This window comes from Orbicella franksi, chromosome 13 (assembly GCF_964199315.1).
Source record: "Orbicella franksi chromosome 13, jaOrbFran1.1, whole genome shotgun sequence".
Taxonomy (NCBI): Eukaryota; Metazoa; Cnidaria; class Anthozoa; order Scleractinia; family Merulinidae; genus Orbicella; species Orbicella franksi.
The window spans coordinates 22,283,296-22,308,155 of NC_138157.1; the positions used below are offsets into that span (position 1 = coordinate 22,283,296).

A 24,860-nucleotide genomic window follows, 5' to 3' on the forward strand; every position below is an offset into this window, starting at 1 on the left:
AATTTTCCCTGAACATAATTGGTTTAAGGACAAACTTTTAAAATAGACTTGTTACAGTACCAGAAAATCCTTGTTCATTTAAGCAGATTTTACAGGAACACCTCAAAGACATTGTTAAGAGCAAATGTCCACAAAAAACAAAAATAGTTTGGTACGGCTTGAAAAGTAGAATATGCCCTGCTGTTGCATACAAGAGGGCCTTAGAAAAAGTAAAAACGCTATGCAGTTTTTTCAGCAAATATCTTGTTATTTCCGAGAAAAAAAGACATTATCAATTTCACCTCCAGACATCAATCTAACAAGTTCCAACTGGGCTGGAAATTGACCATTTTCATTTGATTCGCATTTTGCAACCATTTGGCACAGAAAAGTTGTAATACAGAACTATTCCTTTTCAAAAAAGCACACTTTTAAGAATATTGGATTAATCTAATCGGCAAACAAAACCAAAGTGTTCTCCAACCATGAGTTAGTCAGTTGGTGAAAAGAATTGTCAATTTGACCATGTGCCATGTCCCGGAATTCCAAAAGAGTTTAAATTCTAACCATATTAGGATGGGTCTCTCGATATATGTAAAGTTTAGTTTGGGCAAACGTTTAGGCACTCATCAAAAAGTTATTCCAATCATACACACACAAAAAAATTAAAATCAGGCCAACAGTTTAATGCGTTACCAAAAGTACTACCATTGTTTTTGAAATTAAATCACTTCAATTCACCCGAATATCAGCACCACTTAAGCACCAAGCGAGCCTTGATGAGGCTGAGGTGTTCAGCCTGTCAATCACAAATCCCGACGTGCGACCATTGCTCCCATTTGATTGGTTTATTCACCCAGGTCTAATTTTAGCGTGTAGCAAGTTGCCACAAAATTCTGGACATGGAACGCGAGGTCGTGAGCAGTCAGTGGGATTTTCTGTTTTTCAAAGTAAGCAATACGTTTTGAACTAAACGAATGATAGCTTCAGGGGAAGAGTTAAGAAAGATAATTGACCTTTATATGCAAGTGGAAAAACTAAATTATTTTGTTTTTCCACTTGCGAAAAGGTATCTTATTATTTCGAGCTGTTTACTCAAATTAGAATGTTGTGTCTTGTACGAGGTCTTGTACTTTTGATGCCAGAAACGAAAACGCAGTCTCTTTACCCCTCTGTGGATTAACCCAGTTGAGAAATAAGTTTGGAAACTAAAACTCATAAAAGACCCAAGATACAAGCAGACTGAAAAGATAACAATGTGCAAGACAACAATGCGGCTGGTAAATTATAAACGTGGCTGGATTTGTCCATTGCAAAGAAGTTGAATGTAATCAACTGACCCTAAAACAAAATATTATATCTCTGGTAATATGGTTATTCTTCAGCCAGTTATCTAAAAGAGATTTCACAAAGTGAGTATTGGCTGCTTCGTACTCTTGCTGCTCAAATTCAGGCAGTTTTTTACAAACGCATTTTTTTCTTTTTATTGTATTCAGCCATAAGCAGATGAGTCTTCCTTCTCTATCCTTTCCAGCGCCTTAATTCAGGTGAAATCTCACTTTGCCAATTTTCAAGTTCTCTTTCTTTTCTTTTAAGTAGGGTGAATTGACATCCTGCTCGCTGCTCTGGTCTGATTGGTTTATCGGGAGCATGCGCAGACAATAATTGTCCCTGGACTCTCTCTCCAAGAGCGTAGTGTTGCGTGACAGAGAGAGGACCAGAACTGCACTAGCTCCTATCTGGAAGACATTTTTTTTTAATGTCAAGAAATGCTGAAAAGAAAGGTTTCTTGTTTCTCTCTGTGTGCATTTTGAATGCCAGCAAGTGTGAAAAAGTAATACCGAAAATTCCTAAGCAACACTTCAATGATACTAAGGTGTAAACTAAACTTTTCAGTTATAATAGTAGTTGTATTTATATAGCGCGCATATAGTTGCTATCTGGAAAACATTTAGTTGCTGTTTATCATAAGCCATGGGTTGGTTGAATCCACCCATGGCTTATTATTAACCTAATCTGCATACATGGTTTTGTGGGCAAAGCTTCTCAGGCCATTGCAGCAACCATCGGCTGCTTTTTTCTGAATTACTGTAGTTCTGTTTCTTGGTCGTAGCCAAATGCGCCTGAGTTAACACACAGGTCTCATAGGGAAAAGTTCTTTATTCTCTATAAATAAGCTTACACTGACGTTTATTTTATTTTTATTTTTGTTTTTGTTACACAGAAGTTTATAATGACCCCATATAAATAAGCGGACGACATTAAATGCACGCATGTGTTTTTGTTTTTTTTTCTATCATAGTTTTCGCAACAACTTAAGTCACGTTCTTCTCGTTATGTTACTTTCTTGTTATGATTGTGCAGTAGTCTCTTGCATTGTTGAAATGGACAACGCATTGCCTTCTTAGCTTTTTTTTTGAATTGTTTACAAAAATGAGACACAACTAAGCTAATATACGAATTAACCTGATCTCTTATGGATACCGCTGGTTCAACACACTATTCAACCTAACACGAACAGTGTGAGTTATACAACTCAACATAGCAGAACCAATTTCAGTATCTTCAGCTTTTGGTTTAATGTTATTAGATTATTGGTGGCTAGGAGACTTGGGGGTGAGACTCCCTTGTGGCAACGTGACCGGTAATCATTGCAGTCAGTAGTGTACATTTGAAATTGTGTTTGACTCTGAATCCACTAAAACGCTAAAAATTTTTAACATTTATAGCTACTTATGCAAAGACATTTTGACCAACACCACAAGTTGAAAAGGACCTTCAGCTGTTATCAGAAAAATCAAATTGAGCCCTACTTCCCACAACCAGAATATCAAGCGAATGGATCCCAAACTTTATCACCGCCTCCATAGCACTGATGCTGACCCAGCTGCTTTCTATGGTCTCCCAAAGAACCACAAACCTAGTACACCACTACGTCCCATGACCAGCTGTATCAGCTCACCGACCTACATTGTATCCAAACATTTGCGTTCCATCTTATTCCCACTGCTGAACGAAAAGTACTTGGTGAAGAATAGTGCTGTGTTTGCCCAGCAAATAAGAGAACAGCAGATTGTAGAGGACGAGGTCATGGTATCTTTCCATGTTGTTTCCCAGTTTACATCCATTCAAGTGGAGCTCACTTTACAGCACACCTGTGAAAAATTACAACAAGACATTACTCCACCAGGGTGTACAGACATTTCTGTAACAAACACCATGAGGTTGTTAGAGTTTGTCTTAAAGAAGAGCTTTTTTGCACATGAAGAAGATCATTACCAGCAAACGTTTGACTATGTCGAGGGGTCTCCTGCAAGTACCACAATCACTAACCTGGTGATGGAGTTTATAGAGGAAAGGGCAATTTCCAACGCTGCTCATCCTCCATGATGGTGCTATAGGTACATGGATGACAGCCATACCTGCTTAAAGAAATATTACGTGGAAGAGTTCCATAAAATACCCATAAAATAAAGGTTTTATGTTAACATACAGTTGCATACAGTTTGCTAAGGGGATTTAAGAAGACAACAGCCTTTCTTTTCTGGACACAACAACCACCAGGGTGCATGGAGAAAACCAACACATACAGACACATACCTTGACTACAACTCCCATCACCCAGTCCAGCACAAAAGATCAGTTGTGAATATACTCCTTAATAGCATCAACACAAGCAGAACAGTCAAGAGACAGGAAACTTGTCCTCAAAGTCTTGTGGGATAACAATTACCCTGACCCTAGCACATCTTTCACCTTTGAGCAATATAGTGGTCATTCCTGTGTCGGTGCCTCTTAATGTTTTACATGCTCGCTTCCAATGGCCCGAGGACAACCCCCTCCTTTACAGTCAAGAGGTGTGGTTTACAAAATCGGTTGCCTCGCCTGTGATTTCGTCTATTATGGACAGACAGATAGAGCCTTGGCAACATGATTTAAAGAACACAGGAGGGCGGTTCGAGTTAGAGACAGTAACTCCAAGGTTGCACTCTAATCATTTTGGCCATGACATAGACTTAAATCACGCCACTGTTGAGGACAAGGCTTGTGATTACCATAAGAGATTTTTTTCTTGAGACCTGACCAGTATTCCCAGAGAGACTGAAATGCGGGCAATGATCATATTGACATAATATTTCTGAGTATTTACAAGTCGTTCGTGTGATTTGTTATGCCGCGCAGCATTCGCTCGTTACATTTTGCTGGGGTAGCATGCACAGAACTGTGAACCATTAGATAGCCAGTAATGTCAGTTGGCTTTTTAAACCAACAAAGACCAAAGTTGTTCAGTTGAAGCGTCTTTGTATAAGTAACTATAAACATTGTTTTAACGTTTTAGTAGAGTCATTGTCATGCACAACTTTGAATGTACACATAATAACACTACTGATGTCCATCCCTGACTGCAATTTTAGCATTTTTAGCTTATATTTTGCAGTGTCATATTTAGTATCATTATATGTCAAGTTAGTCTTGAAGTAAATCCGAGTGTTCCGATTGGTTCTTTCTTGATTGGGACCTTGCCATACAGACTATTTCCATTGAAACAGTCATAAGCCGGGTATTTTTTGTTTTCGAGTGCCATATAACAAGGTAAGGTTAAGTCTGCATACAAGCCAAGTGCTTATCAGAGCTTATCCCGGTTTCTGTAGCATGAAGCGACCAGGAGTATTTCTATCCCCCTGGATGGGATCCTAGTCCATAGCAGGGCTACCCCCAGCATTAAATTCGCCAGTACCCTTTTATACACCTGTGTGGAGAGAGGCACTGAGAGAGTAAAGTGTCTTGCCCAAGAACACAACACAGTGTCCCCAGCCAGGGCTCAAACCCAGACCACTCGCTCTGGGGTCGAGCGCACTAACCATGAGACCACCGCGCCTCCCACAAATAAACTGCATATAATAAACTACTTATTAACCTAGATTGCTTGAGCCTTACTTTGGAATATTGGCCCTCGGTCGTTTTTGTACAGACCTCAATGCACTCAGTCCATACTGCCAAGAACTCAGGACAATAATTATTTCCCGGCACGGCCTCGCCCACGTTTAGTAAGAGGTTATTGCAATGTAGTATTTTAGTTTAGGGCTAAATTAAATGCATTAACACAATTAAGATAAACGTAGTGTTGCCTTGGTTAAACAGTGATTGTCACACTTACAGATATTTTACCATTTCTGGCACTTTTTATATGAAAGTGCTACTAGCGGCTGTGAAATTTGTAATACCTGTTTAAGTGTTTACATATGAGTGACTAAACTGTTAGCTTTCAGCTAACTTATGAATGTGTGTTTGTTAGTACAAGCGAGTGCATCATGCAGTAGAGTCAAGTGGTGGTCACACTTTACTAAGAGATGCTCCTGGGAGTGAGACCGATGATTGTTTAGTAGCTCCAAGAGTATGTGTAATGATGGTGGACATTAAAGAACAAAACGCATTACCTCCTGCTTCCCAACAGTGGATCTCGCACATAACGGAAACTCTGAAAAGGTTGGTCATGGGCCAGGTTGTGTCCGAGGTTCTTGGTACTTGTTTATGTAATAAGGGTTCATGACGAGACGAAGTCAACAAAACCATGTGGTTAAAGAGAGAATTTAATCCTGTGTTGATTGTGTCTGGATTTGTGTTTATTTACCATAGAGTGTTTGAGTTTCACTGATTCATTTAAGTCTGGATTATAAATCTGGATTCTTTTTGAGGAGGTTGAGGTAGAGGAATTAAATTAGTAGAATCAATTTGACAGCTACACATGTTTTCTGAAACAATGTTATGGCACATTGTATTTTCTTGTGTGTGCTTTTTTCTTTCTGTTATTTTGTTTAATAGCCACAGATGCCGTCCTATCCCTGAGTCTGAGCTTGGTTTGGCCTTGCTCTTTGTGTCTCTGGACAAGTATTGTAATCCAAGTATCACCGCTGGTTTGTACAAAAATAATGCGTTAACACCAAGCTTTGTTCCACCTAAACAGTCCATTGATAACGTCCTGCTTCCTTTGAGTCAAATTCAGTTTTGCTCTTTTGTGCAGCATTGTATTTTTTGTTTGGTTTGTGATTTTTGTCATTGTAATGTGGCAGAACAGCAATTGGATAATTTCTAGATTATCCAGTGTCACTGCCAGAGCTGTTTTTTGTTTTCATTACTAGTTGTTAGAAACTGATCGTATGGTTGTTAAAATGAATGAACGGGCGGACAAACGGATGGGTGGATGGATGAATAGATTGATGAATGGACTGGAATGCACACATGAATAAAATTATCAAATAAATAAATGGTTTTCTATTGACCAATTTCGATATATTAAAATTCAGCCTAACATGATAGACCTCAGCACGAGGCTCTGGGGAATAAACCTCACAAACTCTGTAGTTATTCCCAAGAGCCTTGTACTGAGGTCTATTGTTTTACGCTGAATTTTAATATATCGAAATTGTCCTTTTGGCACTTCAATAGCTCTTAGTACAGTTATCAGCAGTTTGACATACAAACGAAACGAAAGGGTCAATTCTGGTTTGTATTGGCCCATCCGCCTCGTTTGTATGCCTTTTTGAACAAAATAATATTTGACCACAGACTCCACTGTAATAATTAACAATTAGACCCGTAGCCCGAACGGTCTATTGACCCGTGGCCCTTGAGGGCGAAAGGTCTAATTGTTTTAGTATCACCCAACTAGTCAGACAGAAAAGGCAATAATAAAGTTAGCAAATGCAAGTTGAAGAAATACTTATTTGGACATAAAACGAAAGAAAGCGTCACCCTCGATTGTGCCAATTTTGCTACTCGAGGACTATTACTAATAGTCCTTTAGTAGCGTAGCCAATTAAAATGCTGAATCTGCATTAGTCCACTATTTCTGAACAGTTGTATCACCCAACTAGTGGGCTAATACAAATCCTGCATTTTAATTAGCCACGCTACTAGAGGACTATTAGTAGTAGTCCTCGAGTAGCGAAATTGGCGCAATCGAGCGTGACGCTTTCTTTCGTTTTATTCCCAAATAAATATTTCTTCAACTTGCATTTGCTAACTTTATTATTGCCTTTTCTGTCTGACTAGTTGGGTGATACTAAAACAATCAGACCCTTCGCCCCCGAGGGTCAATAGCCTATTCGGCTTCGCCTCATGGGCTATTGACCCGTAGCCCTTGGGGGCTACGGGTCTGATTGTTAACTATCCCTCGAGGTGTTTCTTGTTCCCTTGACATGCACATGACTAAATCACCAGCAGCTAAACTCTTTATCATCATGTTATGCCTTCCTTACTTGATAACAGGAATTTCAGTTGCAAAAATGCCTTCGGCTTATAACCTGTAAATTTTAGTACATGTGTGAGGTTTAGGTGTGGTGTGTGATCTTAACTGAACGCTCATTTCTTTTACCTTAGTACCACCTTTAACACAGAATCTTGTTAGCCAGTCCTTTCAAGCTGCAGATATAATTTCGCAAAGGGCTTGCTCACAACAGTTGACAGTTCAGGTAATTGATATGTCTCGCTCTTCTAGTGATTATTTGTGCTTACATGCTAATGGCCACAAGTGCAGCCTTACGATGAGGAAGTAAAACGCGTGATGTCACAGTGACACCCACTGAGTTAGCCCTAGTCACTGGCTTACTGATGTCATGTGAGCAGATAATACTCTGCTTATTTTGTGGTGTGATTTCCACGAACACTTGAGTGACATGTTTTTCTGGTTGATGGCCTCAGCAGGGTAAGCATATGGTTCGTCATGTGACCATTTGTTAAGGGCTTATGTCAAGTCACAGGTTGACAGCACAAAGGATGATAGCAGTAAAGATATCTGAAACCCTCGTTCACATTGTTATTTTATCCGTCTGTCATTTTAAATGCTAAACAACTATGTCCACGTTTACAAAGACTTGAATGGCCAGGGATGAAAAATAGGCTTTAGGGTTACGCTTCGGCATGTCTTCTCGTGAAGCTTCCGTGAAGTTGCAGATTAAAATATTGTTTGTTCCTCAGTTCAAAAAACCGCCCATCCCTGTGAGGCATTGTAAAGATGACAGAACGCAAGGCACATGTGCAGAAGGCTTGGCTAGCTCAAACATCTACAAATCCATGAACGCAGCGTATGTTGGAAAAAGGTATACAGGATTGAACAATGTTCTCGCCACATTCACTCGTATAATTTTGTCAATAGATTTGGCGAGATAAAGTCAAATTTGTCATTTTCGCCAAATTCGTCGTCTTTGCCATATTCGTCAACTTTCTGGGGGCCTTCTTAGTTCTAAGCAAGTCATGTCTTTAATCGTGTGATTTTGTCATTTTCCCAGATTTCGTCAAATCCGTCAGTTTCGTGTAAAAAAAATACGTTATTTTCCTTATTGGATGCATTTCTGGACATATCTCAAGCTGTCTCATTAACTTGTTCACTACTCAGCGCGAAATTCATAAGTTTAAAAGAGTTGATGTTTTTTGTTTAAATTCCGTTGTTTATCATTGTATAAATACTTAACATAATATGTCCATTGGTTGATCCAGAATAAACTCCAGAGAAACTATACTGACAGATCATGATATTAGTTCAATAGTTGTTTTATCATTTGATCCGCTCTCTTTTTTTCTTTTTTTTTTTCACAATAAAGTTTGCCATTGTTTTTTGGCTTCAGCGTCACTTTGTCAACACAGCTCAAGCTTCAAATAAGATGGTGCACAGTTAGGGTGCTGACATATTTAAAATTGTATCTACTATAGATGCAGCAGCACTGACAGTGTTGCTGATAAGTCAATTCCTGACAATCAGAGTGTGTCTTCAACAAAGAAAAGGAAAATACTGGACATAGAAACTGCAGAAATAACTTTGGTAACTGAATCAGTGGATGAAAGCAAACCTGAAAACACGATACAAGGAAACCTTAACTTAGAACTAGCTGACAGCATTGTTGCAGACAGTTTGGAGACGAACCATGACTCTTCAAGTAACTGTGATTTAGAACCACTAGAATGTAAAAAACAGCTGGTGAGCAAAGTGGAAAATGTTGCTGAAAGTCTAGACGTCAACGAAAACAGCGTAATGGTCATGGGCGAAGCATATGGTTGTCAAGGGAAAGAAGAGAAAGCAGATGAACAAAGCAGGTTATCCTCGCTCCTTGTAAGACATGCCTGTCGATCGTCACAAGGGGACACTCCACTAACAGATCAAGATAACGGTCATGAGCGGCAGGCCGTATCACAATCACTTCACTCAGCTACACCAAGTGATCACCAAGATGCAGCTGAGCTGTCAAACGACTTACATGTTCCTCAAGGGTTTCTGTGTTCAAAGATCCCCAGAAAGGTTTGGACACAGTGTTTATTTTATGATGTATTACCAGTTGGTCGATATCATTCACGTGGTACATTTCTTGTCGTATCATTGGCCCTCTATTAACTGGACATGTACTTGACATTTAGCCAGGGCTGAACATGTGTACTCAGCAGTCTTAGTACCGATAGATTATGAAGTTTGCGGAAAATTTGTAGCTGAAGGCTTGTATCCGTTGATGAAACAGTGATCCTGGTGTCAGTGGTGAATTCAGACTATAGATTAGGCGTTGCGTGCAGTGCCAAGCCTAGGACACTGTAGCATAACAACCAGATCGCTTTAACATTTTAGCGTTTAATCCTTTCGTAGATAATTTCCGAATATAAGAATAAATAAGACTAAGAAGACATGTTACGGAAGAGGGGGGAGGGGGGACACGTTACAGGAGGAGGGTGCAGTACAGGTGTTCTCGTCCCGATAACACTTTCCAGTCGAATACGGCCTTTGATGTTCATTCCTGCATGTAACGGTTTATTAATTTATATTCTTGATCGACTGTATTTGAGGTCGTTGCTTCTATCTGAGCTATACATACACGTGTAATTAGCACTGCAATGTGTGTGATTATGAAACTAAGTTTTCATAATTTTGCATCGCTTCTGAAAGTGGATCTTTTTTGTATATGTTGGCGTTATTAAAACGGAAATCGTTATCTTCTGATAAGTCCGTTTTGATCTTGATGGCAGGTAACAATCAAACTAAAAGTAGAGGATACTGGGACACTTTGGTATTGTTCACGCTAGTTTTTAGATTATAAGCAGCGGGTAGTAGAGTAAATGTATTTCCTGCTTTTGGATTCTCCTTTTGACTTGTTGTTATTGTAACTGGTGCATTGTTGTGTCATGTCTGTCATTTGTGATCAAATTACAGTCAATATGAGCAAAGTAAGCAGCCTGGGCAGGTGCATATATAACTGATTGATAATTTGTTTTCTTTACTAGCTGAGCAGCAAGTGTCTGTATGAGGATGAAGACGCACATTTACCAAGTAACTTGGTGGTAGTTGACCACATGTCACTTGTAGTTCGCACAGTTACTACCACTCCCACGTTAGAAAAAACACGACACAGTACTACAACCAAGAACTTTAAGAAATTTAAGAAGGTTTGTACCAAAGGTTCCTTGTTATCTTCTACTTCATCTGTCTGACTTTTGCTACTGGATTGAACGATGTTTGTAGAACAAGGCGTTGGGTCTTATAATAACTGACGCCGTAGATATTGGTACTTTACGTCCCTTGCAAACACACTAATATGGTCAGGGAATAAGTGAACTTCCAGTCCTATAACGTCCAATAAATCAGTAGATAAATGCACCACAGTCATTCCTGATGATATTAACGAACCGAAAGACGGTGTCAATAGTTATCTTAGACAGATCAGCGCAGAGAAGTACTACAACTAGTGAGACAATTTCAGATAGTGCAGAGTGCAGTTGGTAGCTCTGGCACGTTAGTCCCTTAAGTACTTACACCTGCACGATTCACTTCGGGTTGGTATTTACGTCGGCAGTCTGCTAGGGCTTTTCCCCTTAGCAGTGTGTATGTTTCAAGGTTGTATTTTCATTCAAGGTCCAAAAATTACGTACAATTGCTGTTTGTCACGACAGGTTTTAAATTTTACTCTGGTGTTTCACGATGATTTTTGCTCATTTTAAATTCAATAATACGTTGAACAAACGTGAAAATTTAGCTCTACGCCCCAAATTTGTAACTTTATACTTTTGTTTTCCTCGCAAAGGTATGTAACATGAAACCCTTGTTTTCCCCAAAACACACGGAAGATGGGGAAAATGAAAGAAAGTTAAATATCTGACGAAGAAATGGAAGAGAAACGATTTTGTTTTTTCTCAAAACGCAAATTTTCTTATCACCGATGAAAAACAACTAATTTAATTATCAGATAGTCACGGAATACCACTTTCTTTTTCTGTTGCCACCTTCGTTGAACCGACCTGTGGGTAATTCTAAAAGATACGTTTTACTTTTGCACTAAAAGAGACAATTGGCGCTACCTATAAAATAACTACCGTCCTTAGTCACATGACATGACAAATGAAAAACCGCGTGGAAACATAGTATATAACACTAACGATGCTAGAACGCATGCGTCTTACATGTTAGGTTCTACCATAAGGAAAACCACTCAACATTTGTGTGTGATCCCGTATGCAATGTATCCTCTACCGAACGCTGGTTAATTTGCGCATGCGTTCAGACCAAATTGGTTTTGTTCTAAAGAGAATAGTACCACAAGGAGAGCAAGGGCTTACTTGAAACAAATATTTAGCTTTGCGATGTTCACACCAAACTGACGTAGATGAAATATGTTTTACGTAGGGTACACATGTACTTTCCCTCCTCACCCCCACCACTTCCTTGCCTCGAGACTAATTAATGAATTGAAATTAATTAATTAAACCAACATCAACGTTTATACCTTACGCCAGAGGACCATAAGGCCTTAGTGCCTTAGTGGCAGGCAGCCCCCAAAACCATCCCAATAGTGCACTCTGCACTTAAAACGTATATTTCAAGGTGCTTTTGAATCTAAATGTGTAAACTAAAGAAATTAAATCTCGTACTTAAGTTAAATTTGCTGAGTTATTTCCTCATTGTTCAACTATGTCACCAGGGAGCAACACTTGGTCATTTTATGATGATTTGCAGGCGGCTTCTAAGATATGTACTCAGATTTAAAACGCACGTGCACAACTTTACTACCAATTAAACCTTATTTGGCGATGTTTCCTTTGCTGTCGTCGTTGTTTGCCTAAGCTCCCTACAAGCAGATGGTAGTGACTGTAGTCAACAAAGTAGTAAAACAGATGTGTTTTGTTTGTCTTTGAAGCAAACCTACCCAGGTTCCTGTATTGGCCTTCCGCGCATTATTGGTGGCAGTGATTTGGCTATATACCAGTGTACTGAGCGGTTAGACAAGGACGAGTGGTTCTTGGAGGCGAGGGAGGTAAGACATCAAATTGTAAAGTCGATTTGTAAAGTAGTTCTAGATCTCCCACTTAGTTGTATTGAGTAATGACTGATTTTTTTCTAGGCTGATGTTGAACGTCAAAGGGAAGAACGACTTGCTGAGGAACTGTTCAGGTAAAAGAAGGAACGATGACAAGCCAGGTGGAATCCATAGTAACGTTATGCTAGCATTTGCGCCTGTCTCGTGAGTGCCTAGAGATACATGCTATAATGCCTATATCCTTACGTGACTGGTGGGATGCCCCAGGGGTGTCTCGTGAGTGCCTAGAGATACATGCTATAATGCCTATATCCTTACGGGACTGGTGGGATGCCCCAGAGGTGTCTCGCGAGTGCCTAGAGATACATGCTATAATGCCTATATCCTTACGTGACTGGTGGGATGCCCCAGGGGTGTCTCGCGAGTGCCTAGAGATACATGCTATAATGCCTATATCCTTATGTGACTGGTGGGATGCCCCTGGGGTGTAATGTCCACCAATTGCCACCTCCACTGCGGGGAATAATTGCCAATTATTCACGCTAAAGCGTAATTTGAATAGTATTTTTGCCGACGGCTTTCCAGTCATTTTGTTAGCCGTAGCTTTACCAGTCCTTTAAAAATCGAATCCCGCTTCGAATTAATACTGTGGACAACCATATTGTTTTCTTAAGTACTAAAGGCAACCGAAAAGCAACCTGTATTCAAGACACAGTTGAAGGCGCATTTGAAGGCGCTTTGATCGTTATGTCTTTGCAGCCATCGAAGGAAAGAAAAATTATTCAGGTATTCTCACCAGCAAACTTTCTAGGACTCTCTTCCCCATGATGTTCCTCTTCCGTGCTAAAACATTGTTTGGTGTTTCTTCTGTCCATTTTAAGGCCAAAAGAAGCAATTTTTTATGAGCTCAGTTTTGTTTTAGTCGAATTAATTGCCTGCAGAACAGGCGGATTAGCGGGACACAGAGCGAAACGCGATACACCAGTGCGAAGCGCGAGACGAAAAAAAATCTTTTGGTCTCGCGCTTGGCGCTCGTGGTCGCGCTCCGCCATCGTGTATCGCGTTTCTCTCTCTGCCCCGCTAATCCGCCTATTCTGCAGGCTATCGAATTACAGTCGAACCCCTATTAAACGGCCACCCTCGGGGTAATGGATTGTGGCCGCTTAATAGAGGTAGAAACTATAGAAAAGCCATCATTGGGACTTCGATTGCTGGTCGCCTAATATTGGTGGCCGTTTAATAGGTGGCCATTTAATAAGGGTTCGACTGTAATAACAAGGTAACCTGCTGGTCGTAACTCGGACTGGATTCTCTCTGTAGTTTCTTCATTTAGAATAGGAAATCCAATCCATGTTCTCCAATTCCTTTGCAGATGGGAAGAAAGGCCCGCCAAACCTAGGAGATTAAGGTGATTCCTCACATTTGCATCGCGCGTTCGTGCACGCGCTCATTGAAAACATGGCGGATTTGCCTTGGTATTGAGTTCTGTCAGTTGAAAAATGGCTATAGCTCACTAACGAGCTCGGGCACCCCAAATTTTTTTCCAGTCATTTTAAACAAAAATCTCTTGGTAGTTTTATTTCAGGGGAATTACCTTAAAAAAATGAGCACATCACAAGTCTGCTAACCTAAAAAACATCAACTTGGTTCAGTTTTCAACTGGATTATTGTAATTGATCATCAGACACCAAAAAGTATTTTTTCTTTTGTTACCGATTATGTAAGCGTTAATTTAGTTACAAATCTCTAGCATAAAAGCGTCTCTGAAGATAATTATCACAACTCACTGAGTTTAGTTATTGTTATATGAAGCAAATAAAACTATATCTTTATTGCTGTGTGCTAAGTCAGGTTTGAGATATATTTTCTTATCCAATATTAGCCATTAAGTCAAAGAGATAACGGTTACTTTAAGGTCAGTTGGACCATAGTTAACCATGGCTGGGCCGAGTTGTTCAAGCATGATTAACCAACCGAGGATTAGCGAGGAATTTGATTTCAGCTTTTACGGCAACCTTTCGACGAGGTTTTCCCTCATGATGAACGGTGCATGAGTTCAGTTACTCATTACTGTGGGAACTGCGTCCTATTGAGGCTAGGTGATGCCAGGGGTGCTACGTGGACCGGTTCAATCAATCAATCAAAGTACAATAGTACACTAATCTAAATACAAATATTACATTAATTAAAAATATGCTGTTTTACAAGATTGCCGAGTGAGAATCCGATGACTCAATTACATGATTGATTTGCGTCTTGAATTTCGCAATTGATTTAATCTTTCTGATGTTTTCAGGCAATGAATTCCACAATAAAGCATCGCTGTGACTGAAACTACGTTTCAAATCATTAGTACGTGGCCTGGGTAATGACAATGTACCGAAAGAATTACGCAAATCGTAGTCTGTGCTTCGTAGATCCCGCAAGTACACTGGAGCTAACCCGTTAAAGGATTTAAACATCATTATTGCTTTTTGTTTCGTTCTTCTTAGTACTAGTTTGTCCCATTAAGTATTTCGCGAATCAAGCTTGAGTTAGTTTCATAATTGGCCTTTAAAATTACTCTGGCTGCACAGTTGAGTAATTTTCGTTACTCGATTACTAAGCCATATCCCAGACGGGGCCACAGTTATCTAAGTGAGGTTAGATTAAGACGTTATAAATTAGTACCGCGGTAGATTGGGAGATGGGGGACCTGGGCCCCGTTTCTCGAAAGCCCCGGAAACTTTTCGGGCCCGTAAAGCCATTTTTAGTTCATCTGTATCTACAAACGGAGTAGTGTATACGCCTGAAACTTCTTGTATGAAGGGAACCTCTGTTCATATTAAGAATACGTGAATAAAACAGCTCTGTAATCGTAAGGTTCGAGATTTTGCTATGGCTTTCCGGGCCCGAAAAGTTTCCGGGGCTTTCGAGAAACGGGCCCCTAATACGCCTCAGGACACCTTTTGCCGAAGATACCCTCTTACTCATTTCGTTAACATGATTAGATCAGGAAAGCCGATCGTCGATAATCAGACCTAATGATTTAGCGTGATCAACTCTGCTGATTAACTATCATTATAGCGGACATGCTCGGGGACGTCGTTTAGTGTCCATAATAGCGGGGTGTGAGATAAAAAGTGCCCTTAACATGCAACAAATAAGAGACAATGTGAAAATTCACCATCTTTATTCATTTATAACATCATGAGACAATGCCTGTGAAGCAAGGACTATTGTGCAGCCCAAAAAAGAATTGATGTGAAAGTAAACATTCCAGAAGTCTTTTGAAGTACTATTTCAAAAACGAGTGCGAGGGTTTCATCAGGTTTCCAAACGCGAGAAGCATTTGAAACCACGAGGACGCAGGCCGAGTGGTTTTATTGTTTTTGAGCGTTTGGAAACCTGATGAAACCCGAAGCACGAGTTTTTGAAATTACTTCTCCAACAAAGAAAATTAGTTTAAATTATCATTTGAATAAGTTTTCTCAATTCAAAGATAAGATAAGATAAGAACTTTATTAACGTGTCGAAGTCGCTAGCATACAATGTATACTAATTGGGGACACCTAACTGCGATTATTTATCAAATATTATATTTGAGACGTGAAAATGTGATTCTATCACCTGCTGCTCTGTGACAATTTTTGAATATCTATCAATGTCACGTTACATGTACCTAGCTGTTTGTCAGTTCTGAACGAACACGTTGCTTCGCAAAGCAAATTGCAGAGTGCAGATTTAGACCTCCTAAAACTCGCGAAGAAGAGGAAAAGTGTGTGGCCAGCGCTATTCCGAGGTAACGTGTGCGTCTGGTCTGTTAAATGCAGGGGTAGATAGTAAATAAGTACGCCTTAGAACTGGGAATTTCTAACGTTAGTACCATTTTAGGTCGGAAGTGTACAGCAAGGTTGAAAACGAACCAAAAGACGAGGTCGCCACCATTGAGCGAGGATTTTTATTTAGAAAAAGAATGGCCCTTTCTGTTTTGGGGAGTTTAATAACTGTACCGTTACATTTAACTTCAGCAGTAAATGATTTAGGTTTCAAGTTTGTTAAGTAAAGTTGTTTATCGTCATGTGTTTTTCTTGCTTTATCAATATGGAGATTAAGGAAATTTGCATCCGTGTTTGAAATTATTTCCAAACACGCCGTGGTTTTCAACTCGTTTTTCATTGGGTTTTCAAACCCATCCACCTGACCAGAATAAGATGCTCTGGTTGGGTAAGAGCTGCATGAACAATTAATGAGTTTGAGAAATTGAATGAAACCATCAAAAGCGATCGTTTATGCAAATAAAATGAAGATGTGAACACCACAGTTGTAATGATGATTAAAGCAACGGCAAATTAGGCGTGAAAAAAATATTTCTGGACTTGAATGATGTCCACGAATTACAAACAACGTTTTACCACAATTGCTACTAATCTCGCAATCTGATTGGCTAATTTGCCGTTGTCGATAAGAGTCCAGGCAACGCTGTGCGCGTCAATGTGTCACGCTCTTGGTCACGCTCTGAAAAGAAAAAAACATTTTCTCAGTCACGTTGACATTGTGGTAAAAAACAAATCGAATGTGGTTTAGCGTTGTCTGTACTCTTATCGACAACGGTATACGTCATCACAGTGGTCAAAATGTTGTGGGCTCACAAGGCGCAGCCGAGTGGTCCACAACAAATTACAAGTAATACAAGTGTAACTCTTAAAAAAAAAATAGTTTCAGAGTTTTCTCCTTTCGAATCAACCTGCACCGCCCTCTCCCCAGGTAAGGGATATTTTCTTGGCGACTTATTTAGAGGTGGTCTAGATCTTCGAGTTCACTAATCTTGATTGGCCTACCATCTGTTGAAGTTTTTACAAACATGGTTCCGTCAAGTGACCAGACATTGAGTAACTCACCATCTCTGCATTTCTCATTTGCTTTCTTCATTCTTCATGATTCTCCCGCGATACGAGGTTAGATTTTCATTGATAGAGATCCTGTTAGCTTCTGTTGTTGTCGCGTAAGAAGAACCAGGGAAAAGATCGGTCATCTTGATGCTTTTCAGTTTAGTTCGTGCACGAAACAGATTTGACTTAACTTTATGGCTGATAAATTTCGCGATTATAGCCTTGTTGCCCTTGTTGTTGAGCTCATGAGAGATTTCGATATCCTGAGGGACCACAGCAGGGACCTCCAACGCCTCTGAAATTTTTAATATAACCTCCTCTGGCGAAGAGTAAGCTCTCTCAGGGATTCCATGAAACTCGAGCGAATTCTTTCTAGTGCATTGTTCCAGGCGATCTTGCAGGTCATACAATTCCACTATTTCCTCTTCCTGTCCGGCTAATTGATCTCTAGCGGCGGCCAGTTCTTTTTCAAAGTTCGCACACTGTTTTGTAGTTAGATCTAAAGCCTCCTTGATGGCAGATAACTCAGCTTTCTGTTTTTGTACGATAGTTTTAAGCTCCATTGCCTCACCACTGATTCTCTTGTTTCCAAGCAAAATGTTGTTGACAGTAATTTGAATATCTACCAGCATTTCTCTGAGGTCACCGAGGCTAGGTTCTTGACATATTTCCAGAGGTGCTTCTGTTGAAGAGTCTTCTTTCTCTCCACCTTCGATCGCCGCCATGTTGGCTCGCTTTGGCGTTGTAAGGTCTTCTTCGGTCGACCCACGGTCTGCTCTTTTATGTTTTCGGCCGTTGTTTACCATAAGTTTGTGTAAGGTACCATTACTCGAGGTTCATACGCCAAGATGTTGGAATATTGATGAAAAAATTCCCAAAACTTGACGAAGTGGACTCCTGCTTCAAAGTCGTGCCACCACACGCAAACGCCACGCATGCTCCCCCACCAAATCCTTTGTCGACCTTGTTAAGCATTTATTCTTGTCAACTCTATTTAACACTTTCAGTCAAAGGCAAGCTTTTTAAAATCATTTTAAAAGACAATGGCACTTGTGTAATCATAGTTGATACAAACAAACCTTGCCCTTATATGGGCAATATAGGTATGTGCGGCCCCAAAGGATGTGGTTTTTCAGTCATCTTGGTCATAGGGGATCGATTTTGGCCATTTTGGTCAGAAATAGGGTGTGTTTTTTTTTCACTCTGGTCTTGAATTAAGTATGTTCTTTAAAAGAAGCTACTTTTTCATCATTATCGATAAGACCATCACCAAAAGCCCTTCACAAATTATGTTTAGAGTAGCTGTGCCAGCCGCAACGGCCATAAAAAGGGTGTCTAATTTTTTTTTTTCTTTTTTTTTTTTTTATTGCCACACACTTATAATATTTACAATACATATACGCACATTAATTACAATTCTAAAACAACTACATACTCTACTTACAGTACCACATTTACTTACACTTCATTACAATACTGGTCTAATGCCTATCTACATATTACCCAAAAGTTACATTACAGTCAGTACAGTTCTAAAAAACATGGTATAAGTACACCTGAAGTACACTTATAAACACATTGCAAATTAAGGTACAGAGCCCATGCACAAATCCCACTTCTTGTTAAATTTGTCCATGTTATTAGTTTTAACACATATAAACTTTTCTATTTCATACTTAACTTTCGCCTTTAGTTTAAAGGCGTTTATCATAGAAGGAATCAGATTTCTTCTGCAATCTCATATATATAATTTAGCGACTAGTATCAAATAGTTCAGTTAAGTGTAATTTGGGTAAATAGTGCCAATCATGACATCTTGCAAAGTAAGGTGGACGAATTCTCTTGTCAGTTGGTAGAAGAAGTATTCAAAATCTTTCCAAAAACGTTGCACAAGGCTACAATGAAAAAGGAGATGGTGAAGGGTTTCTGGTTCTGAATTACAGAACGAACAGTTATCCTCTGAGATGTAACCTTGTATTAGTAAATAGTATCGAATTAAGGACTATTGAAACGCATTTATGTATGGTTCAAAGGACACCTTATGCGGTAGCCAGAAGACCTTTGTCAGATGACCTTCTGATAAATCAAAAGTTTGTCTCAGATGTTGAGAATTGTTTGGGAGCTGCGCTTTTGAGCTTTTTATTAATGTCTAGTAGTCCTTAGATTTCTTTTTTAATAACACATCAAAGTCTTTGTTATTTATCGCTACCAATAAAAACATTTCGGAGGGAGTGCTTTCCTTGGTTTTTAGGTTTAATGGTGCGGAGTGACGAAGTCCTGCCAAAGTTAAAAAGTTAGTTTTGCTTATTTTGCTGAAATAGTCTTAAAAGAATTTGCGGTATCTGTTTCAAATAAAAGATCGTTTACATAAATTATGCCGTTTTCAAAAAGAGTTCCATAGAAGATGGGCTTATTGTTTATTTGTATCTCTTTGTTGTTCCACACTATATGTTGCCATTCTTGTTTAGTATCGTAACCGTCTCGGAATTCTGACCACCACTGAAGTAACTCAGAATAAAAAAGGGAAGGAACATGATGGTCTGTAATATCGTAATTGCAATAAAATAAAAAGAGACCTCGTAACACTTCAATGAAACTCGTGGGTAGCTTTTCCAAACACCGCCATTCTCTCCAAAGATTCTTTTCAGCCAGGCTAGCCGTAACGATTTAACTATACTTTCAAGATCGGTCATTTTTAATCCGTCATTCTCGTATTCATTTATCGTGGACAGTCTTGTTACTTTATCCGTTCCTTTCCGTAGAAATTTAAATAATATTCGGTTCAACTCTTGGACGATTTGCTTTGGAGCGGGCAGAAGTGACAAAATATAAACAAATTTAGGAATAATTAAAGACTTTATAATTGTCACTTTCCCATAAATAGAAAGACCTCTTGAAGACCAGACATTTACAAGTTTTTTGACGCTGTCCAACCTCTCGATAAAATTCTTTTCGTGCAGTAATTTAGTATCATAGGAATAATAGACCCCAAGGGCTTTGATTGGTTCGCAGCTCCATTTAATACCAAAGGGTTTTGACTGGTTATTTCTTAAGGAACCAACCCACATTCCTTAAGTTTTAGATGTATTTATCTTAAGACCTGACATTTTCCTGAAAACATTTAGGGGGTTGAAAAGGGCACGCGCCCAATCTCTGTCTGATAGAATTGCTGTCATATCATCCGCGTATTGGAGAAGCTTTGTTTCCTCTTTACCAATTGAGATACCTTTTATCGCTGTGTTTTGTCGAATTGCTATAGCAAGAGTTTCAACTACAACCACGAATAAATAAGGAGACGAGGGATCAGCCTGTCTTTCTCCTCGTTCCAACGCAAAATAACCTGTTGTAAGACCGTTATTAATAACACAACTTTGAATATTCTTGTACAGTGTCTTAACCCATCTGATGAAGTCAGGACCAAAACGAAATGCCCCCAGGCAGGTAACAGAATAATTCCACTCAACACTGTCGAATGCTTTATGAAAGTCTATAAAAATCATTAGACCTGGGATGTTTTCTTTAAGAGTAAAATCCATTAAATCAAAGATCGATCGTACAGTTTCTCCTATATAGCGATGGTTATGATAGATAATATCTGGTAGAACATTTTTTATCCTAGTCGCTAAAACCTTAGACATAATTTTCGCGTCGACATTACCAAGAGAAATTGGTCTCCAATTTTCCAAAAAGGAGCGACCTTTTCCTTTCTTTTCAATAAGAGTAATTACTGCTTATTTCTGGGAACTTGACATTTCACCTTTTTCAAAACACTCATTTGCACACCTAATCAGTGAAAGGCTCGCTAATGAGGGACCAAAATGTTTTGTAAAATTCAATTGGAATTCCGTCATTTCTTAGGGGTTTGTTGAATTGAAAGGTATCCAGAGCCTTGGCATCTTGGCATATTCTTTTGAAGTTATTTTGCCCTCGCACGATAGCATTTGTTGTTCTGTAAGGCTAGGAATATTTAAGTTATTCAAGATTTAAATTATTCAAGAAAAATTCCGTCGCTCGCGTGTTGTCCGCATTCTTAATCTGGCTTGTATTTTTTTTTATTTGCTCGAACAATTAAAACAATTAAACTTACACTACAGTTACAAAAAAAACAGTCCACGGAGTACGTATCTACGCATTACAGTCTACACATTACATGCAACCAAAAGCTTGTATATAATTCTTGATAAAAACGTTTTTGTTCGGAAAGAATATTAAAGGGATCCGTGATAATCGAGCCACTAGTTTTCAATTTCCGCACATGTCTTTTAACATGGTTTCTTTTTTCTAAATTAAGAAAATATTTTCTACTCTTCTCGCTGTGTTCCCACCAGCGCGCTCGCGCACGAATGATGATACCTAGAAGCTTTTCTTCACAAAGAAGTTCTTATTTTTCTTGAGCCGAATTAAGAGCGTTTGCATTGTTGGCATTAGGGTCGGAATCAAATAATTGCTTAGCTTTAGCAAATTCCTTTTGAAGATTCATTTCTTTTTCTTTTCTTTCCATCGCTTTTCGTTTCGAATGCTGGATTGCATGAGCTCTGATATTATACCTAGTCCAATCCCAGATGCTTCTGTTGTCCGACCTTCTATCGGCCATTTTAGCTGTTACATCTCTAATATAGTCTTCATCAACCAAAAGCGAACAATTCATTTTCCAATGGCCCGGACCTTTGATATGTTTTTCACTGATACTGAACTCTATAGAAATGGTCGCATGATCAGTTTTTTTAAATGGCTGGAATGATATATCTGTTGTTGTAACCAAATGCTGTAAATTATTCGAAATAAGCCAGTAGGACCAGAAGTCTAAGCGGCAAAGAATCATCGACGAGTTTTGGCTCCACGTATAGCTTTTTGTGGAAGGATTTTTTACTCTCCAAATGTCAACAAGGTCGAAGCCAGCACGTAAACAATCGATGGTTGCTACTACTAATTTTCTCGGTAAAAGTATACCTCCTTTCTTATCGAGCACCGGATTAAGAGGACAATTAAGAATTATATTTTCTTCATTAGCCAAATTTTCTTTTTGCAGGATAGTTCCTAAATCTTTTAAAAAGTCGACAATATTGGTATCTTTATTTGGTGCATAAATATTGATCAATATAAAATAGCAGATTTTGGTCATAAATAGAGTAAGGGTTTTATGTAGCGGGCCGCACACCCCCACCCACTTTTTCTGGGAGTACCTCTCGGGCTGTTGTTGTTGTTGTTGTTGTTGTTTTTCATGTAAACAACTGCCTCCTGCTGCACTGTCGTAAGTCCATTACGGACACATCGAACACTGTAGACACCGCAAAGAAGTTTGTTTGTGCAAACGAACAACGCGACATTTTGGTAAATTAAATAGAGGAATGCGCTTGGCTTAACTACGAGGGTAGCAAAAGGGGGGGGGGGGGGTACCAATTACGCATAATGCTGAATTTTTCTATTAAATCACGCATCATGGAGAGTAGACCAATTTCGATATTTTAAAATTAGCCTAAAACAACAGACCCCAGCACGAGGCTCTGGGGAATAACTACAGAGTTTGTGGGGTTTATTCCCCAGAGCCTCATGCTGAGGTCTATTGTGTTAGGCTGAATTTTAATATATCGAAATTGGTCTATTTTTTTCACCAATCACGTGTCACGTAAAAGGAAGTAAGAACATCGCCAATTTAACTTTCTCGAACCCAAAAGCATCGATAAAAGGAGAACTCTGCCGATTCAACCACAAAAATGCATCTGTAAATATTTTAAACATTATCCCCCGAAAATAAAAGTGGTGACCTGTGCGAGAGTCCGGGAGCTCGGTCTGTATTCATGAGGCTCCTGGATAATCTGGGAGAGTTCTGAGAGTTTCCACCGTCCGTGAACAGGCTCCCGACGAGCGCGAAAAAAAAAATAAAATGGGACGAGCGAAGCGAGCCTTGCGTGGTGTGATTTTTCCCTCTCAGACCACTCGCGGCTATCTCTGCCCGCCTGTTTTTTTTTTTTTGGCCTTCCCCTATAACACAGGCTAAGTGGACAGGGAACGATCATTGGTCCTCTTTTATTTCAATGAATTTATATTAACGATTCGCCTAACTGTCTATCATTTAGCATACCTAGAATGCATGCTGATGACACCCACATTAATTACGCTGGTTCTGATTTCCATCCGATTCAGTCTAGTCTATCTCACGACCTTGAAAAACTAAGCAAATGGCTTGTGTCTAACAGACTTACCTTGAACGCTACAAAAACGGAATTTATATTGATCGGCTCCAGGCAAAGATTAAGTACTCTATCTGATACACTCGAACTCTCCATTAATAATGTTCCGATTGAACAAGTTTCCTCTGCGAAATCACTTGGAGTAAATGTCAATGAAAATCTGACGTGGCATTCCCACATCGACTGTGTAAAAAGATCGCTTCTGCAATTGGAGCCATAAATTTAGTTAAGATAATTCCCTTGATATTGTTCTACTATCACTTTTTTTGCAACTTGGCATAATTAACATTCATGATATGAACATTAAAAAAACGCAATAAAAAAATGGGGTCGCCGTGCTTGTTAACGCGTCAGAAGGCTCTTACAATGGGGTGTCTTTACTGGTTGCGCGTTAAAAATTCGTAATCAAACAATCAAAGAAAGTCAAACTCTGTGTGATAACACGCTGCATTGACAAATAATCGAGCTTATTTGTTGCGCACGGAGATTACCAAAAGTCACCTAAATAACCGTTTTTGTCAGCATTGTGGCGTGACTGAAAACAAGCACGGTGATCCCCTCTTTTTACTACGTTTTTAATATCTCCTTGTCCTGTAACAACAGCATACCAAGTTTCATCGGAAATCTATGGCGGGTTCTTTTACTAGGGAATCACCTTAAACAATCAGTATAAGCAGGCGGGAAATCTCTACTGTCGTAGATTCAAGGTATGATAACAGGAAAAACATTGAAGTCGTGTAACTTTTTTTTACCGGAGACGGCATCAAATGTTCACGAAAAAGAATTTATAATTCCAAAAACCATATCAGACTGTGAAGAGTGAAAAATTAGGAAACATTTTGTGTTTCCAAGTTTCTAATTTGGCGCCAACGGCCGGTAACTCGAGTGTCGCCAGGTAGGATGATAGTTGTGTTATCCTGAACAAAATATGTAGTTCCTCATTAAGTTAAAACTAGAATTCTCAAGTTAACTATTATATAAGGCTAAAGCAATCTTTTCGTCTGGCCTAAAACCTGTAGCCTTTTCAGCATAAGAGAACGCAAGCTCCCTGAGTAACTTATTGCATCTGGTTCCGACCTCTAAAAACATTGAGCATACAGTGGGGAAAGACAGAAGCCTTCAACACAACAGCATTTTCCATCTATTTTGACGAGTAGTTTATTTTTAAGTCTTTCAGTACTGCTTTTACGTTTATCTCAATGCAAATGTTTACCAAAATAATAGCAAAAATTGAAAGCTGACCCCGACGTGATTCGAACACGCAGCCTTCTGATCTGGAGTCAGACGCGCTATATTACGCCACGAAGTCAAGTCTGTTTTGGATATATACGATTTTAAATTTAAATTGTAGGAGCGTTTTAATCTGATTTATGGTAGGGATGGTGCGATAGATCATAAAATGAATGTAAGTCTAATGCGGCAAAAGTGAAACAAGTGTCTGAGAAAAGAAAGTAAAGATTTTTTTAGGCAAAAGTGATGCCACCGCCCCTGGAATGTGCTTGTATGAGTAAGTCATTAGGTTCGTCTGTTCG

At 39.3% G+C, this 24,860-nt stretch overlaps 1 protein-coding gene across 1 annotated transcript in view; it reads left to right on the forward strand.

Moving 5' to 3' along the window:
• The window catches only part of LOC145465864 (nibrin-like), a 33,818-nt gene extending 17,320 nt beyond the window's left edge, over positions 1–16,498 (forward strand). Inside the window, exons 9-18 of the mRNA XM_081449623.1 lie at positions 5,276–5,466; positions 5,803–5,894; positions 7,360–7,451; positions 7,957–8,078; positions 8,689–9,271; positions 10,240–10,401; positions 12,147–12,263; positions 12,351–12,400; positions 13,639–13,674; positions 14,563–16,498. Coding sequence (XP_081305749.1) covers positions 5,276–5,466; positions 5,803–5,894; positions 7,360–7,451; positions 7,957–8,078; positions 8,689–9,271; positions 10,240–10,401; positions 12,147–12,263; positions 12,351–12,400; positions 13,639–13,674; positions 14,563–14,569 — 1,452 coding nt within the window. The 3' untranslated portion in view covers positions 14,570–16,498. The remainder of the gene's footprint in view (positions 1–5,275; positions 5,467–5,802; positions 5,895–7,359; positions 7,452–7,956; positions 8,079–8,688; positions 9,272–10,239; positions 10,402–12,146; positions 12,264–12,350; positions 12,401–13,638; positions 13,675–14,562) is intronic.
• The last annotated feature ends 8,362 nt before the right edge of the window (positions 16,499–24,860 follow it).